The sequence below is a fragment of the Cyprinus carpio genome, chromosome B9 (genome assembly GCF_018340385.1).
Source record: "Cyprinus carpio isolate SPL01 chromosome B9, ASM1834038v1, whole genome shotgun sequence".
Taxonomy (NCBI): Eukaryota; Metazoa; Chordata; class Actinopteri; order Cypriniformes; family Cyprinidae; genus Cyprinus; species Cyprinus carpio.
The window spans coordinates 26,648,398-26,665,478 of NC_056605.1; the positions used below are offsets into that span (position 1 = coordinate 26,648,398).

Below are 17,081 nucleotides of genomic sequence, written 5' to 3' on the forward strand. Positions count from 1 at the left end.
TCTACTATACCTGTAGAAGCTGGTTACATAGGACACATTCAGGACACGACATGTTCTGCCACAATAGCACATTATTATCTCTAAATTATCTTCATTCTCAGCAAATGACCTCCACCAGTGGGCACTCCATCCCTCACTTTTACCATTCACCCAGGACTCCATTTCCCATAATCCTTTGCCCGGACTCATCTGCACGCATCATCAATTGCAGTCACCTGTCTCTCATTACCTCATCAGTCCCACACTACCACACTCACATTGTGGTTGATTGCTAGCCTGTAACGTTTCCTTGCCTTGCCTTTGTTTTCTTTGATCTTGGACCGTTTTCTGTTTTGTAATTGTTTGCTGCCTACCCTGACCTTCGCCTGTTACTGGATTACCCTTTTGGATTAACTTGTGTGCTACTGTTTGCTGGTGTTTTGTAGTGATGGTGAAGTGAAGCGTTCTGAACCAGTGAAGCTTTCATCACAATTGTATCGGAAAAAGGTTAATTACTCGTAACTTTTTTAAAACCGTTTATGCTGTGGCCAAAGTATTCTGCTTCATTACAGCCGCTGGTTTCACATCTGGTTCTACAACTGATTTTTTTGTTTTATTATATTTTATATAAATAATGTTTATTGTCGAAGTCATTCATTTGTGTCAGTGTACTGGCATTAAAATAAGTAAAATAAATAAAACAAATTCATAAATTAAATCTATGATCTGTTTATTCTCTTGCCTCAGTCCTTATACTGATATTTCATGGGCAAAGTTAATTTTTGTTAATTGAGCTCCATATATATATTACAAAAAAAAAAAAAACAATGCTAACACATTATAATGTGTTGAGGTTTGCTTCATTTGAACCAGATACGGAAGCATTCACGTGGTTTTTGGGTGAATGAAGCTTCGGATGTCACAGATCACGTGCTTTTCTCAAAACTAATCAAGCTCCGATACAGTGCTTCAATGTGAAATGTGAAATAATTATAATTATTTATAAAATAAATAAAAAATAAATTATTATTATTATTACTACACTGAATTATAATATCTATACATTTTTAAATATGCAACAACAACAACAACAACAACATCAACATCAATAATAATAATAATAATAATAAATAATAAAGTGCTTTTCCAAAGCTTACGGTCTTAAGGCTCAAGAAACATCCATCAAATTAGGAGCCCTATTAAAAATGTCATCACAAAAGGGGCCAAAATCTGTCTGCCATTGGCCCTGAATAAATCTAGTCAGTTGCATCAAAAAATCTTTTCCTGAAAAGGAAATTTAGAAGAGACAATCACAAGATAATCAGGCAGAGAATCACACTGGAGTCCTTGACTGCCCTATTAGGACTTCAACAGTCATGTTCATTTTGTGATCATCAGTCAGATCAGTCTGCCCTTCAATAGAATGCTGGAGCCACTGGCAACAAAGTCACAAAGTCAATATTTGGGTTTTACAACCATATTTACTAATAAATGTGACTCTTGAATTGTCCTGTTCATACCTCATAATTACTGTGAATAAAATATGTAACCATAGTAACAGTGAATACTGTGAATATCAATGATGGTGATTTCCTTAACAAACCAGAAAGTCTTATCGCAACTGACACATTATTCAATAAATGGGAAAATTGAGATGCGATGCAATCAGTCAAATCTTAATTAATTGAATGCTTTTAGAAGTCACTTGACGCTTGACAAAAATAATGAGAGCAGATCCAGTGGAAGCCCAGATCTAAAAACGTCATGCTGAGATGAGGTGATGAACTTACAGTGAGCTGTATAAAGTGTGCATTTAATGCAGATTTAACATGAGATGAGCTTCAAGATAGGGTTGTCGCGATAACCGCAATATCGCAATATGACGGGCAAATCGCAGAGGAATGCAAGAACCATTTTACACTTAGTTCATGTGTACTGAAAATTAAATAAGTTAGTAATGATAACATAATGTGTAACATTCTGATTTATACAGAGGCTCCGTAGATTTGCACTTAAAGCGATAGTTCCTCCAAAAATGAAAATTTGATGTGTATTTGCTTTACCCCCAGGGCATCCAAGATGTAGGTGACTTTGTTTCTTCAGTAGAAAAACAATTATGATTTTTTAACTTCAGACATTGCAGTGTCTCAGCAGTACAATGCTTGGTAATTGTAACAGAATCTATAAGAGAGAAAAAAAAACATGCACAGAAAAATCCAAATTAAACCCTGCGGCTCGCAACGATACATTGATGTGTAAAGACACAAAATGATCGATCTGTGCAAGAAACTGAACAGTATTTATATCGTTTTTGACCTCTGATTCACGCAATGTCCGAAATGTTACAACTCTTGTGAACGCGCTTCACTGCTGCCTGCAACATCTTCTTCTTCTTGCTTTATGGCGGATCGCAGACTTATAAGTGCATTACCGCCACCTATCTCACAAATTAATCATGCTTCTTTACATATCGTTCACAAGAGTTCTAACAGTTCGAACATTTCGTGAATCAGAGGTAAAAAAAAAACGATATAAATACTGTTCAGTTTCTTGCACAGACTGATCGTTTTGTGTCTTTACACATCAATGTATCGTCACAAGCCACAGGGTTTAATTTGGATTTTTCTGTGCATGTTTTTTTTCTCTCATAGATCCTGTTACCATTACCAAGCATTGTACTGCTGAGACACTGCAATGGCTGAAGTTAAAAAAATCATAATTATTGTTCTACTGAAGAAACAAAGTCACCTACATCTTGGATGCCCTGGGGTTAAGCAGATAAACATCAAATTTTCATTTTTGGGGGAACTATCGCTTTAACAAGCCTAAACACACAGCGAATGAGAGAGAGAGATCAACTGAGCATGTGCTTGTGAGTCATATATATTTGTGAAAATAAGTTGTCATGTCCAAGGAAATCCAAATCTCTGTCTTAGCATCAATGCTTTGTTGGTCAGCTGAGCCTTACAATGTGGCGCTAAAAGTTAAAATGATTTCAACAGCGCATTTCATTATGCCTCTCTTTGAATGAATCAGCATTTTTGAACGTGTAGTTAAATGAATGGTTTAAAGACTGACTGACAGCCTGTCTAGAACGCGTAGGTGAAAATATCAATAGAAAGTCTCTTGTCCAGTCAGATTCGAGGATCAGAATAAAGTGTTTTTTTTCTTCTTTTTTTTTTTCGCACAAAAAGTATTCTCGTAGCTTTGTAAAATTACGGTTGAACCCTCTGATGTTACATGGATTATTTTACTGATATCCTTGCTATGTTTCTGGACGTTGATCGTGTAAGGACCCTTGCTGTCTATGGGAGGGTCAGAGAGCTCAAAAATAACTTAATTTGTGTTCCGATAATGAACAGAGGTCTTACAGGTTTGGAACGACATGAGGGTGAGTAATTGATGATAGAATTTTCATTTTTTTGGTGAACTAACCCTTTAAATTGATGTGTATTATCAAATGCAGTGGTTCCCAATCCTGGTCCTGGAGAACCCCCAACACTGCACGCTTTTGGTGTCTCTCTTATCTGACACACATAGGGAAGTTCATTTTAACCGGTCAAATGTTAACCGACTGTTAAGAATTTTGACCGATTAATACAATCAGTTAAACGGTTTAAAAAGTAATTTATTTATTTTCAGTAATTTATCAAAATATTTAAAAAGGTTTGCTGCATTAAAATACGCTATGTGTATAAAAAAAAATGTTTTTTAGAGAAAAAAAACATAAGCCTAAGTCATATATAATAAATTGCATTTTATTATTTCATTCAGAAATAGGCCTAATGCCGACACAAAATGTTTACAAACATTATAATAAACTGTAAACATAGCTAGGCTATTTTAGTTACCATCTTTCCACGACAAATCCTTTCAATGAATAGTATTTAGAAAAGAAAAAGAATTAAAAATAGGCATTTCAGAAGTTATAGCAATATAAACGACAAGCCAAAACAAATAATTTAGGCTAAAACGAAACTGAAACCAACGTTGGGTCTTTCATTCGACACAAAATCAAATGTTTCCGTATTCGCGATGTATTTGAATGGCAAATTATTATTTATTATGTAGCCTACTTCACTTGTGTTCCGATATCCACATAAAACAAAATGTTTTGCAAAACATCACGGCAGTATGGTGACAACACTTAACGGCACAGATTTTACTACATATTTAAACTGAGCAGTGTGTTTTTTTCCCCATATGTTTGACTCACTATATTTCATTATGATAATGAACTGCATTGTCAAGGTAGCAAAGCTTAACTGTGTGCGCGCATGCGGTGCCAGCACAATCACTTGATTTTTTTCCTTCTAACAGTGGAAGCAACTAAACAGTCCTAAACAGTGGAAGCAACTACTCTTTTAATTCTTAACAGTGCAACTACTCCTTTTAGTCATAAAGATAATCAGAATTGTAAATGGTTTGGCTTTATTTGTGTACATTCACAATAAAAACAAATCTTTGTGCATAAAATAAGCCTAAAGAAAAATAGGATGCCGCTTTCTGTCGTCTGGTTTCCTTTCGCGCAGCACAAAAATGAACCGAAACTGCGTTTTTCGTTCATTTTCTTAATTTATTATTTAAGTAAAAATATATTTCTCGTATAGGCCTATTTATTCGTTTATATATATATATAAGCGAAAGGGGAAGTTGTGGCCTAATGGTTAGAGAGTCGGACTTGCAATCCAAGGGTTGTGAGTTCGAGTCTCGGGCCGGCAGGAATTGTGGGTGGGGGGAGTGAATGTACAGCGCTCTCTCCACCCTCAATACCACGACTGAGGTGCCCTTGAGCAAGGCACCGAACCCCCAAAAATGCTCCCCGGGCACTGCAGCATAAATGGCTGCCCACTGCTCCGGGTGTGTGCTCACTGCTGTGTGTGTGCACTTTGGATGGGTTAAACACAGAGCACGAATTCCGAGTATGGGTTACCATACTTGGCTGTATGTCACGTCACTTTGTATATAGCCTAGCTTTATTATGTTTTTCTCCGCTAGCAGAAGCGCTGCAGGAGAGTGATGTGATATGATGACCATGTGAATCCTCATGTTCTGTTGTTTGCTGCTTTTTGGCATGTAAAATTAATTGCCGGGAAACAAAAGACACTGATCCATTCTAATTTAATTCAATTCTAATTTAAAATAATCTTGTCGGTAAACGGTTAATAATCAGTTAATGAGCATCGGTTGACGGTTAGGAAAAATAACCGAAATGAACATCCCTAGACACCAGAGGTGGGAGTATGTCACACATGTGCAAGTCACAAGTAAGTCTCAAGTCTTAATCTTCAAGTCTCAAGCAAGTCCAAGTCAATTTTTTGTGAGAATCAAGCAAGTAAAGTCAAGTCACTGCTTTTTTTCAAGCAATTCAAGTGAAGTCATAGCTTGGGTCAAGAAAGTCACTGTCAAGTCATACAAATGTTTGATGATTTAACTGAATTTATATATTAAAATAACTTAAAACTACAGTAGTTATGGGCTATGGGAGTTTTATTTGCAACAAAGCAAAACTGCAATATGCATTTCTACTCTTAGCTTAGTTGTTAATACAATAAAAATCTAAAATAAATAAAAATTAAAAGTGCATAGCCTGAGATGTAAATGTAACTGAAATTAGTCCAACATAAAAGCATTAAAAACATTTAGGTACAGCTGTTTCAATATGCCTAAAACTTTGAAGAAAACCATGAAAAAGTAAACAATTCAAACAGGCATCACCTTTATGGGACATGAACACATCATTAAAGAGATACTCCACCCAAAATGAAAATTTTGGCATTAATCACTTACCCCCATGTCGTTCCAAACTCGTAAAAGCTTTGTTCATCTTTGGAACACAATTTAAGATATTTTGGATAAAAACCGGGAGATTTGTGACTGTCTCATAGACTGCCAAATAAATAACAGTGTCAAGGTCCAGAAAAGAATGAAAGATATCATCAGAATAGTCCATCTGCCATCAGTGGTTCAACCGTAACGTTATGAAGCGACAAGAATACATTTTGTACTGGAAGAAAACAAAAATAACAACTTTATTCAACAAGTCGACTCCTCCGTGTCTCTCCACATCAGCGTAGTACAATTTTGGAGAATATGAGCTGAACTCAAACTGCATATTCTCTTCTGTGTGGGGGTAAGTGATTAATGACAATTTTCATTTTGGAGTAGAGTATCCCTTTAAGTTAGATCCTTCCTTTTTAACAAAAGAATAACAGCAACGAGAAAATATATTAAGAATTGAATCACACAAACCTTGCACCTGTTTATAATGTACATTGTTAATCTGTGTGAGTGTGTGTGTGTGGGTGAGGGAGAGAGAGAGGTGATTTGAGTGAGTGTGATTTATTAATATTTGTGAGAGAATTTGTGTGCACGTGTATGAGTGTGCATGGTTGTGCTTGCAAGTTTTTTTTTTGCATTTTTGTTTTTTTGTGTATGCATGGTTGGGTTCGCAACTGTATGATTTTTCTTTTTTCTTTTATGCATCCCCATAAATTATCCATAGGCTTTTCACTCAAAGAGTAACACTGAAGACCAATTATTAGACAATGTACTCTACACATGCTACTGCCAAAAAAAGCTGACATTTCCTTATAAACAGTGAATAACCATTCCACTTGCAAAAAAATAAATTTCATACTGCTCACAAACTGCATCTTAATGAAGCCAAATTCTCAATTAAACCGTTTTTACTGGTATATTGTTCTGTTTCTGTTGTAAGACAACGGGGTGAATATGAAATAGAGACTGAAGGCGGCACATTAAGACTACTAGCTCTCCGTTAGATGTTAATCTGCACAAAAATCCTGATTCATAATCATGATGTTGTCTAAAAAAAACAAACACAAAAAAAATAAAGACAATTAATTTCCTCTAAATTCGCATATAAAATAAAGTAAAAAATAACTAAAAATCACAGAATATCTCGCTCGCTGAACAGATCAGACGCAGAGAGAGGTGTGCGCGCGCTGGGAAAGAGAGACCTACTGGCGAGTCTCAGACTAAATAAGGTTTGTCCAAGAAGTTTTTTTTTTTTTAAAAGTCGCTAAATCTATTGACAAAGTCGCTTGGCAACACTGCGCACTGCACACACTCTGTTTGCCTGCTGTGTCACTTGGTTAGGTTGCAGTGCGTTCAAAAACAAACAGATATTTATTGAAGAAAGATGATAAGACAATAAATATGTTAAATGACGTAGTTATTTCAAGTCATTTAACTCAAGTCCGAGTCAAGTCTCAAGTCATGAATATCAAGTCAAATTCAAGTCAAGTCTTTCATGAATATTTGTCAAGCAAGTCTCAAGTCCTAGAATTTGCGACTTAAGTCTGACTCGAGTCAAGTCATCTGACTTGAGTCCCCCACCTCTGCTAGACACACACATTTGAGGTCTTGGAGTCTTCACTAATGAGCGGATGAGTTGAATCAGGTGTGTTTGAATAGGGAGACATCTAAAATGTGCAGTGTTGTGGGCTCTCTAGGACCAGGATTGGGAACCACTGATCTAATCTAATGATATTCAGACTTTTTAAGTGACTTCAGTGTCCAAATACTTAATGGACAATTTTACACAATATTTAATATCCAAAATTCACTACAGAATATTTTAAAACAGAAAAAGGATAAAGATATATTTTGTAGAATTTACTAACTGTCAGGTCATCCAAAATATAGACGAGTGTGTTTCTTCAGATTTTAAGAAATTTTGCATAACATTTCTCTCAAAAAAAAAAAGAAAAAAATGTTAGCCTGAATGCACTGTAAGTCGCTTTGGATAAAAGCGTCTGCTAAATGCATAAATGTAAAAATGTAAATGTAACATCCCATTCTCACCAATGGATCCTCTGCAGTGAATGGATGCCATCAGAATGAGACTGTGAGTTTGTTTCTTACAAACATGCATCTTTTTTTACTTCTCAAGATGTATTACTTGTGGATTATTGTTATGTTTTATCAGCTGTTTGGAATCTCATTCTGACGGCACCCATTCACTGCAGAGGATTCATTGGTGAGCAAATGATGTTATCCAAAATTTCTCCATATCTGTCCCAAAGAAACAACCAAACTCATCTAAATATGGCCTGAGGATGAGTACATTTTCAGCAAATTTTTATTTTTGGGTGAACTATTCCTTTAATTCAAGGAGAAACAGACTTCTGATAGTCCAGGAAGGCCTGGTTATCAATACTTTGCTCTGTATTCACAATGTTGAGTGAAACACACTTGCTTATTCAACTTAGGAACAAGTCCGGGGTCATGGAGGTAAATGCTCCTCCAGCCGTTTGAATGATAACAACCCCTAATCAACAGAAATTGAGGAAATTCATCCGCCTTGTTTCATTTTCACTCTGTAAACAAGCTTCTATTACATCCGCCGCCTGCAGAGTTCTTCCATCTAGCTTCCAAAGGCACCATAACATCATGTCAAATGATCCAGAACAAATGCAAGTGAGCTTTAGAGATATATAGCCAAGCAAACATATAGTATAGTTACTTCTTTCAGCGGCTCCTTCTGAAAGCATTTTTCTTCTTTCAACCAACCACCGAACCATTGAGGGCTATCATAGTGAAGGACTGCTTTAAAAAAGAAAATGATGAAGGCATCTTGGAATAAAGAAAAACCTTAGAAAAATAGTTACTTGAGAGCAGGAGGATGTAGGTGGTGCAACAGTGGCTCCTGAACTGGTCATTTATCACAAGCCCTACCATACTTACAAGATGTCTCTTTTAAAGACTTCTGCAAAAGTTAATGTAAATTACTCTGCAGTCGTCTTGGTTACATTTTTGGCACCTACTTTCCAGTCATACTAGCACAGCTTAGGCCTATTTCAATGAGGACAAGCAAAAATCTCCAAAAACAGATTATGTTTCAATAACATACTTCAAATCAGTAATATTATGTAAAACAACTGTATTAAAATTCTTTATCTTAGATCATGCAAAAATAACTGTTCCAAAACTGTTCCATAACTCCATAACTAAGAAACAAATCCATCATTAAAACATTTTTAAAACATAAAATAGTGCTTGATCTGTGCAGATTTCTCACCTGATACAGATGATACGATTTTTTACTGGACAGCAATTGCTCCCATTTATTACCCTACAAGTATTCATTATTGATTATTTCCATGTATTACACTGCATCGTCCTATTGTCCTAGAAAGTACACTTTTTACACAAACTTTCAGAATAAAACATAAAAAACAGGCTTATTTCCATCGCTTTATTCTTATAAAATGTCATGTCATCAGATTATAAACTGATGGATTAATCTGGTAAATTAATACGACAGAGTCACTGTGCCTGTGATTTATTTGACCAATTAATGCACAAACTCCTGAGTATTTAAACATGAAAGGTAAATTAATCAGACAGCGTATTAATATGATAAGCAGGGTGAAACAGCAGTAACATAATCATCCTAAATGTATTGCCATGTCACGCCCCTTTAAACAAGAGAGCAGTGATTGATCAAACACAACCCAATAGTAACTGTTTATTCACAATTGGGTCATTTATCACATTGCTTTAGTAAAAGCCTTTCTCTACCCTTAAAAAAGCCTTGACCAATTTTCTTTTAGAAACAAGCCAGAAATGTCAGGAGACGTGTTTGTGAGGTCAATGGTTTGAAAGCTAAATCTCCCCAAAGAGGAATACACAATATGCTCTTCAGGGTAAATAAGGCTGGGTTAAGAATGTGTTCATATTTTTCATTAACTTACTAAATGTTGCTGGCTTTGACAGGGAACTATGGGCCAAAGTTTTCCCCACTGACTTACTCCACAGTGACAGACACTAGATATCATACTGTATGTTCTCAAAACAGATTATCGAGGACTGATTCTGGTATGCAAATCTTTATGTTTCAAACCTTAGTGAGATGCTATTGCATTATGGGTGCCAGGGACGAGTCATGTGATACAGATTGCATCTAAATCTCACAGGACAAATTAGCACAATCTATAAAAATGCTATAAAAAGGATCTCAACATATATAATCACCCCTGGCAAAGACAGTGTTGATTTAAAAAGCAAAATCTACAGAGAGCTACAGAGGCCTATTAGGCTGATTTACAGAGGTTTCAGGCAACAACTCTGCATAATTTATGAAAGTAAATATCTACTCTTCAGCTCATACATTCTGCATAGTTTGGCTTCAAGGTAAACTGAATTTTTCAATCGACTACATTCCACCATTGCTATTTTTAATATTTGCATTAATGCACAACTGTGCAAAAGTTTTGGGTCATCATGTTTTTTATGTTTCTGAAAGAAATGTCTTTGCACAAAATATGGTAAAAAACAGTAATACTCTAAAATTGTAATACAGTTCAAAATAACTGGCCTCTATTTAAATATATTTTAACATACCATTTATTTTTGTTTAATTTATCACCATCATTACGCCAGTCACATGATCCTTCAGAAATCATTGCAATATGTTGATATGTTGCTCAATATTTTTTTTAGCAATGTTAAAAACAGCTGCTTAATATTTATATACTTGTAACATTATTAATGTCATCACTGTCATTTATGACCAACTTACTTAAATCTTTGATGAAAAGAAAAACTTACATTTATTTAAATAAATAAATCTTAATCACCCCAAACTCTTTAATGTTAGTGTATATTTTGCAAAGTTATGTTTTACCTGTAATACATTTCAGAAAATATTACTCACATTGCACATTTTAATACTAAGGTTATACAGTGTGCCCCCTCTCAAGTAGACGGACAGCTGTTTTGTGTAACAAACAAATGTGTTTCACGTATGCAGGTTTCATAACCAAAATCTTTTATATTCTTCTGCATTCAAAGCCACACAGTCCAAGACTCAATTCATAAATATATAAATATATTTTTCCACTACCTAACTGAGGCAACTAATGTCAAATGTAAGGAGTTAATTCAACTGATATCCTCTGTGCTTTGTAAAGAATTCCTAATAGCTTGCAAAAGCACAATGTCAGCTCTGAAAAATGTGCAACACTCCATTGTTTTCCTTTGACATTATGATAGTATCTGCAAAAAATGCAATCTGATAGGTTGTTTAATCTACCTTACTAATTTAGTCTTCATTCTCTTAGATGCACTCTGCTTGCATATCCAAAAAAGTTCATAACGGTTTCATCAGAGATGCACTTTCTCTTACTTTCAAAAATTGATTGACCACTGAATGGATTCAGCCAGTGTGCTTTTGATCAGACATCACATATGAACTGTTTTTATGATAATTTTATGGTACTTTTGCATCTTTTTAAAAGCATGAAATCCCAATTTATTGTAACTGCTTGAAAAAGAGCATCGAGTTCCACAGAAGAAAGAAAGTCATATAGAAGGACATGAGATTGAGTGAGATTTGGCCCACTAACCTTTTAACTAACCTAACCAGCAAGATTTTCTTTGGTTGCTAAAAGTACCAAGCAGGCCAAACAATTTCAGTTACCAGCCTTAAATAAGCATAAACCAGTCTGGACCAACAAACAAAAATAGCAGGGAAAGGGGAAAAAAAAATGACGATTGGTTGGTTGAATCACAGCTGATTCAGTTTGTCTGTTTGGTCCTCATAGTAAACAACCATGCTTTAAAGCGCTCCATGTGATGGACTACAGATGTCATGTAGAACTGCCCAATGGGATGTTACTCATTGCAAACAAATGGTAGGAAAAGCCTGATTTCCAGAGCCTAGCCTGCAAGTTTCAGAAATCTTATATTCCCATGCAGGCTTCCCAGCAGGCTGATAATGGAGTCAGCAAGGAGAGGAACCTCAAGGGGAACATCAGGGGTACAAAACATACCATGAAAGCCCCAAGACAGAACAAGAGTCACATACAGAAATACATCTCAAGATAATTGAAAAGCCAAGTATGGAGCCCCGCACATGACATGCAAGAAAAAATAAATAAATTGTGCGCAAGATTTACTAATTCGTTCCCTCAATGTACTAAAACGTGCACACGATTACTATTGTGTTCCCTCGATTTACTATTGCGTTCCCTCGATTTGCTAAATCGTGTGCACGATTTAGCAAATCGAGGGAACGAATTAGTAAATTGTGCACACAATTTATAAATCGAGTGAACAAAATAGTAAATCGAGGGAATGCAATAGTAAACATCATCACCTTTTAATACATTGAGGGAAAAAATTAGTAAATCGTGTGCACGATTTAGCCTACTATTTTTTCCTGCATGCCATGTGCGGGGCTCCGTAGCCAAGAAGTCCCAAGAAGCCTAGAAGTCCCTCAAACAACCTTATTGCAAACTCGATACAGCTGACAACAGCAGTTCAGTTTTAAAACCTAGTGAGTTACATTCATAGGCATTGTTAACGAAAACTAAAACTCAATAAAATAAAGCTGTAATAAAATAAAACAAAATATTAGATTCTCAGAATAAAACTAAAACTTACATTAAATAATTTGACGCAAATAAAACTATTACAACTTTAATTAATGAAAATTACATTTTAAAATCATAAAATAATTTAAAATAAGAATAAATTCTATAATAACATACAAATAATTCTAAGATAACATTGGAAGTTAAGACATAGAAGGAAGGCTTCTGACACAAAGACTGTTGTAAAAACTTTTAAGACAACTTCTGGCTACATTCTAAAGGTATTACTGCATGTAGAAGGCAATTCCATAATGCACTGCAACAAGTTCAGTGAAAATTTTCCCCAAGATGGCGGAAAAACTGAGAAATAGGCGAATTATAAACATCTTTGTAATACATTTAATAACAATATGATCTATAAAAGTATTGTACTGAATATGTGTGCATGCTATTTATTTTTATGCTTATATAAGTGCCATTAGCTTTGCAACATGTTAGCATCGAGCTTTGCGTGAGAGCTGCTGTTTTTTGACGCATGTTGTTGTTGTTGTTGTCTATGCAGCGTGTTCCAAATCTGCCACTTATAAGGGTCCCATATGAGTTAGTACCCTGAGTACTATATGTACACATGCAGCTCACTAGGTTTTAAAACAGCTAGTGGGACTTTTATACTCAAGAACATAGAACTTTAAGTCCAGTTTGAAACCGCATGCAGAGGTACCTGTTGCACATCTGCTTCCGTTTTACATGCAAAAAAAGTGATTAGCAACCTGCTTGAAATAACGGAGAATGCAATGAACCACAGCTTAATGTTCTGCCTTTAATGACCGCGTAACCACATTAAACGGGGGCATTTAGTGAGGGTATTTTGCTCCCATTCCTTGGAAATGCACTGTGGCTGATAAAAAGCAGATAAGGTTGGAAGTGCCCCTGGGAATCAAGTCACGCTTTAGATGCACTATTCGCTCTCAAAGTTTTGTTTATATATTGACTTTGTCTCAGATGTTTGTCCTACAATTCTTTAAGAGAAATGGGACAACTGTTGTTGTAAAGTAAGAGTATATCACTATGAAATTCCCATGAATAACTTGGATAAATGTTGATAAATCCATACTGAGATATTTGACTTTTGATTGGTCAAATCTGAATACGTTGTTGACACTGATCTCTTTTGAACTCAAGAAGTATTTTTGTCAGGAGAAACATCTAAGAAGAAGGAGATGACTGAATTACAATACAAACTAAAGCCAATCTTCTTCAGACTTATGACTACAGAAAACAAACTTACAACTTCAAAACCGAGTTCCCTGACAAACTCAGTCACAAAAGATGAAAATTTAATTGGAGCGGCCAGGAAGCCACAGGTGAATCCCTCTTACCTGAAGATAGGTCTATGGAGAAGCTTCCTTTTGATGGTCACATACTCATCCATTTAAGAGCACGAGTCCAGAGAGTGTGTGAGCTGAGGTTTCATTCAGACTGTCCCCAGCTGCTCCTCACATCGCCGTGTGCTCTGCCCGATCCAGCCTCCCTCTCCTCTTTCTCGCTCACTGACGGCCCAGTGCAAAAGGCCACGGAGGCCACATCACAGAAAACGCTCAGGCAGACACCAAACGCTCAACGCTCAGAGAGAGCCAGGCACCCAACGGAGCTCCTGCGCCAGTGTTGAACTCTTCACGGTGGCTCTTATCTCTTTGTCCCTCATGCAAAAACGCTTCCCAAATGCCTGCCTCCTCTAAGAGTCACGTCCTGTACAGCCGCTCTCCCTTCCAGAAAAGCTGTCAAGCACGCAAATTAACGCTGGCGGACAGGGTCTGGTCAAAAAAGGGGCTGGACCCTTGTCAGGAAACAGTAATTATATCACAATCTGGCTTGCGTTTAGTGTGATGTGTGGACAAAGTTATGCGATGCAGAGCGGGTCCTTGTTTCGGAGGTGTGCGTTTAAAACAGTTGTGTCATGAGCAATCTGATTTTCCTTCATCTTTTGGTGTACTTTGCAAACATACTGTAACTTTTAATCTCTGAATAACTTCTACAGATGCTAAAACAGCTCGTTGTAACCTTCTGCTTCTAGCTTTAACTTTCTGATGTCACATTTGAACAAACACACACACACACACACACACAGAAAAAAAAAACATACATTTACACTTCAACAATGCCAATTTGGTATTGAGAAATGTTATCTGCATGTGGAAAGACAAACTGATTTGAAGCTTGTTGCATCGTGCCTGGTTAGGACACAGTCAAAGGGTCAGGGACAGAGTGGAAAATTGTCATGGAAAACTAAATACTGACCGTTTTGGCATTACAAAAACGTTGCTAACTTTATAAGTGGACCTCGGGGAGAACATAAAATGTTAGGAAGAGGAGAAGAGAAGAAAGATATGAGCTCTTCAGGGGAGTCTCTCGTGGTTTAATCAAAAGGTACTTCAAAAGCACCCAGGGTTGACTCAGGAACAGTTGCAAACACTAAAATTATCTTCAGGACAGAGGGGATGTCAATCACAGAAACTAATGGCATGGACGCAGATGGCGACACATCAAAAAGAGAAAAAAATAAACATATCTGTCAACTACATTTGCATGATCATTAAAACCATCTTTAAAAAGAACACATAAATGTCTCCAGGTTCACAGTCTGTCAACTGATCAAAATATGCAAGGCACAACTTTATGAAAAATACCTTTTACTGTAAGCTATTTTATTTTTTAGCTACTAACAAGTACTGATCTATATTATACTCTTAGAAATAAAGGTTCATTATCAGCATCGATGGTTACATCAAGAACCTTTAACATTTAAAGGACCTATCCATTCTACAAACTGTTCTATCTGTTAACTGAAAAGTTCTTTGAGGAGCCGAAATGATTCTTCTATGGCATCTTTATGTTTGTCTGGAGAGAGAGAAAAAAAATTAAACCTGTTCTAAAATCCCATGCTATTCAGTTTTCTGATCTGTCTTGACATGTTTCTTCTTGACATAGAAAATTAGGGATGGGACATTTTCGATAGGCTTGTGTCTTATTTTTAAATAGCCTATAGTTTAGATTCATCATAAGTCTAAAAGTGTTTTTTTTTTGTTTTTTTCTCAAATGCAAAAAAAAAAAAAAAAAAAAAAAAGCCACAAAAGTCAAGTTTTGATTTTGTAGGGTCTTGAAAGTTTTGGGTAAAAGTCTAGGCCTGTTTCCTCTTTTGGTCAGAAAGGTAGACCGCATGTGCAGCTCTGGGGGAAAAAACACGTTTACAACATATAAAGCAAAATCCCTATGAAAAGACTGACGTAAGTACAGTACTGCAAACCCATTAAGAGTGCATCAGGGGTCACAGCAGACTTTTAATTTGGGAAAACTCATCATCAAGGTAATCATATTCAGACATAACGTGCATTGTTAATATATGACAAATTCGACAACACTTAGTCAACCAAAAAAACGGCATATAAAACCCAGACATGTTACATAAACATGGGCACTGGAGAGCAAGACTAAAATGTCTTAATAAGGCAGTGGACAAAATAAAGCCAAAAATATGAAAACCAGGATGCTGATGTGTCAAAGAGAAATACTAGACTAGTCCAAATACAAATGAAATGAAAATGAAGAAGTACTATATTTTCAGCATACACTAATAAAATATGTAGCACTGGGCTAAAAGTGGTAAAAACGTCATCGAGATTTATACTCAAATGTAGGAAATTCCACATTAAGTCAGCATTACTCTCAAGCAAACATTTCCCATGTTTTCAGGTAAAAGGGATGGGGGGGGGGGGGGTGCAGGTAATGTTTGAGTTACTTTGAACTGGCCCATCAAATAAAATATGGACAATTTAAACTGTTTACTCATCTGTGAGGCAATCAATGAGGCTCAGAAAGCCAGAATACAGCAGACGGTTTAGGCAGTCATCTGTTATCTGATGCCATTTAAATAATGGATTAATGCTCAATGATAAATAAGGAGATCTGAGATGATGAAAAGAAGACTAGATTTTACATTTAAAAAAGCTTTGTTTTTAAATGTAAAATCTAGTTTCAAATGCATGTGCCAAGTTCGTAGAAAATGCAATCTGTTTGCTTCATGCACTTTTGAAAAATGTTCATATTATTTTCTACAAAATTCTACAAAGCATTTTCTACAGAATTAATGAATCAAGTGGTGTGTCAAGGGGAAAATCATAATCGTTAAAAAAAAAAAATCAATATTTGTTAATTAACATTTTCTTTGAGTCATAAAAGAACCCAAACTAATCTTGCAATATCATAAATAGGTCAAAACCTACTGACCTTGCATAGTAGTGATGGGCGCGTTCAAAACACTGCTTCACGAAACCAAAAAAAACAAACCAATCATTTTCTATTAATTCATACCAAAATCGCAACAAAACGGCCAGGTCATGTGATTTTAGCAAACGATGATTCGAAACATTTTGAAATGGTTCACAATGGTCCACCACTAGGGGTTGTTGATCTCAAAGTGAACCCATGAACCACTTCTGGTTGCCCAGTTAATCATGTGACATGAAATACCACGAAATTTTACTATAAAAAATAAAGAATTCAGGGCCAGATGTTGTGGGTTAAACAAAAGATAACTTCCCTTTAACACAGATGGCTATATAGTTTAAATAATTGTAAACAATGTGTAAAACACACCTACAAATCACATCATACATTAAAAATAACATAATGAGCTTACGATATAATTAAATCCACCTCCTTCTCCTGACCGATAACACTACTCTTGCCTGCTGGTTTTTA

General features: G+C 35.9%; 1 protein-coding gene across 6 annotated transcripts in view; it reads right to left on the reverse strand.

The window, feature by feature from the left end:
• The window catches only part of LOC109088440 (calcium/calmodulin-dependent 3',5'-cyclic nucleotide phosphodiesterase 1A-like), a 93,763-nt gene that overhangs the window by 32,461 nt on the left and 44,221 nt on the right, over positions 1-17,081 (reverse strand). Inside the window, exon 1 of one of the 6 annotated variants that reach the window (XM_042731764.1) lies at positions 13,703-14,094. The exons of the other annotated variants lie outside the window; for them this stretch is intronic. Within the exon in view, the coding sequence (XP_042587698.1) occupies positions 13,703-13,755 (53 nt within the window). The 5' untranslated portion in view covers positions 13,756-14,094. Of the gene's footprint in view, positions 1-13,702; positions 14,095-17,081 lie in introns of those variants that run through there. 6 annotated transcript variants of the gene reach the window in all.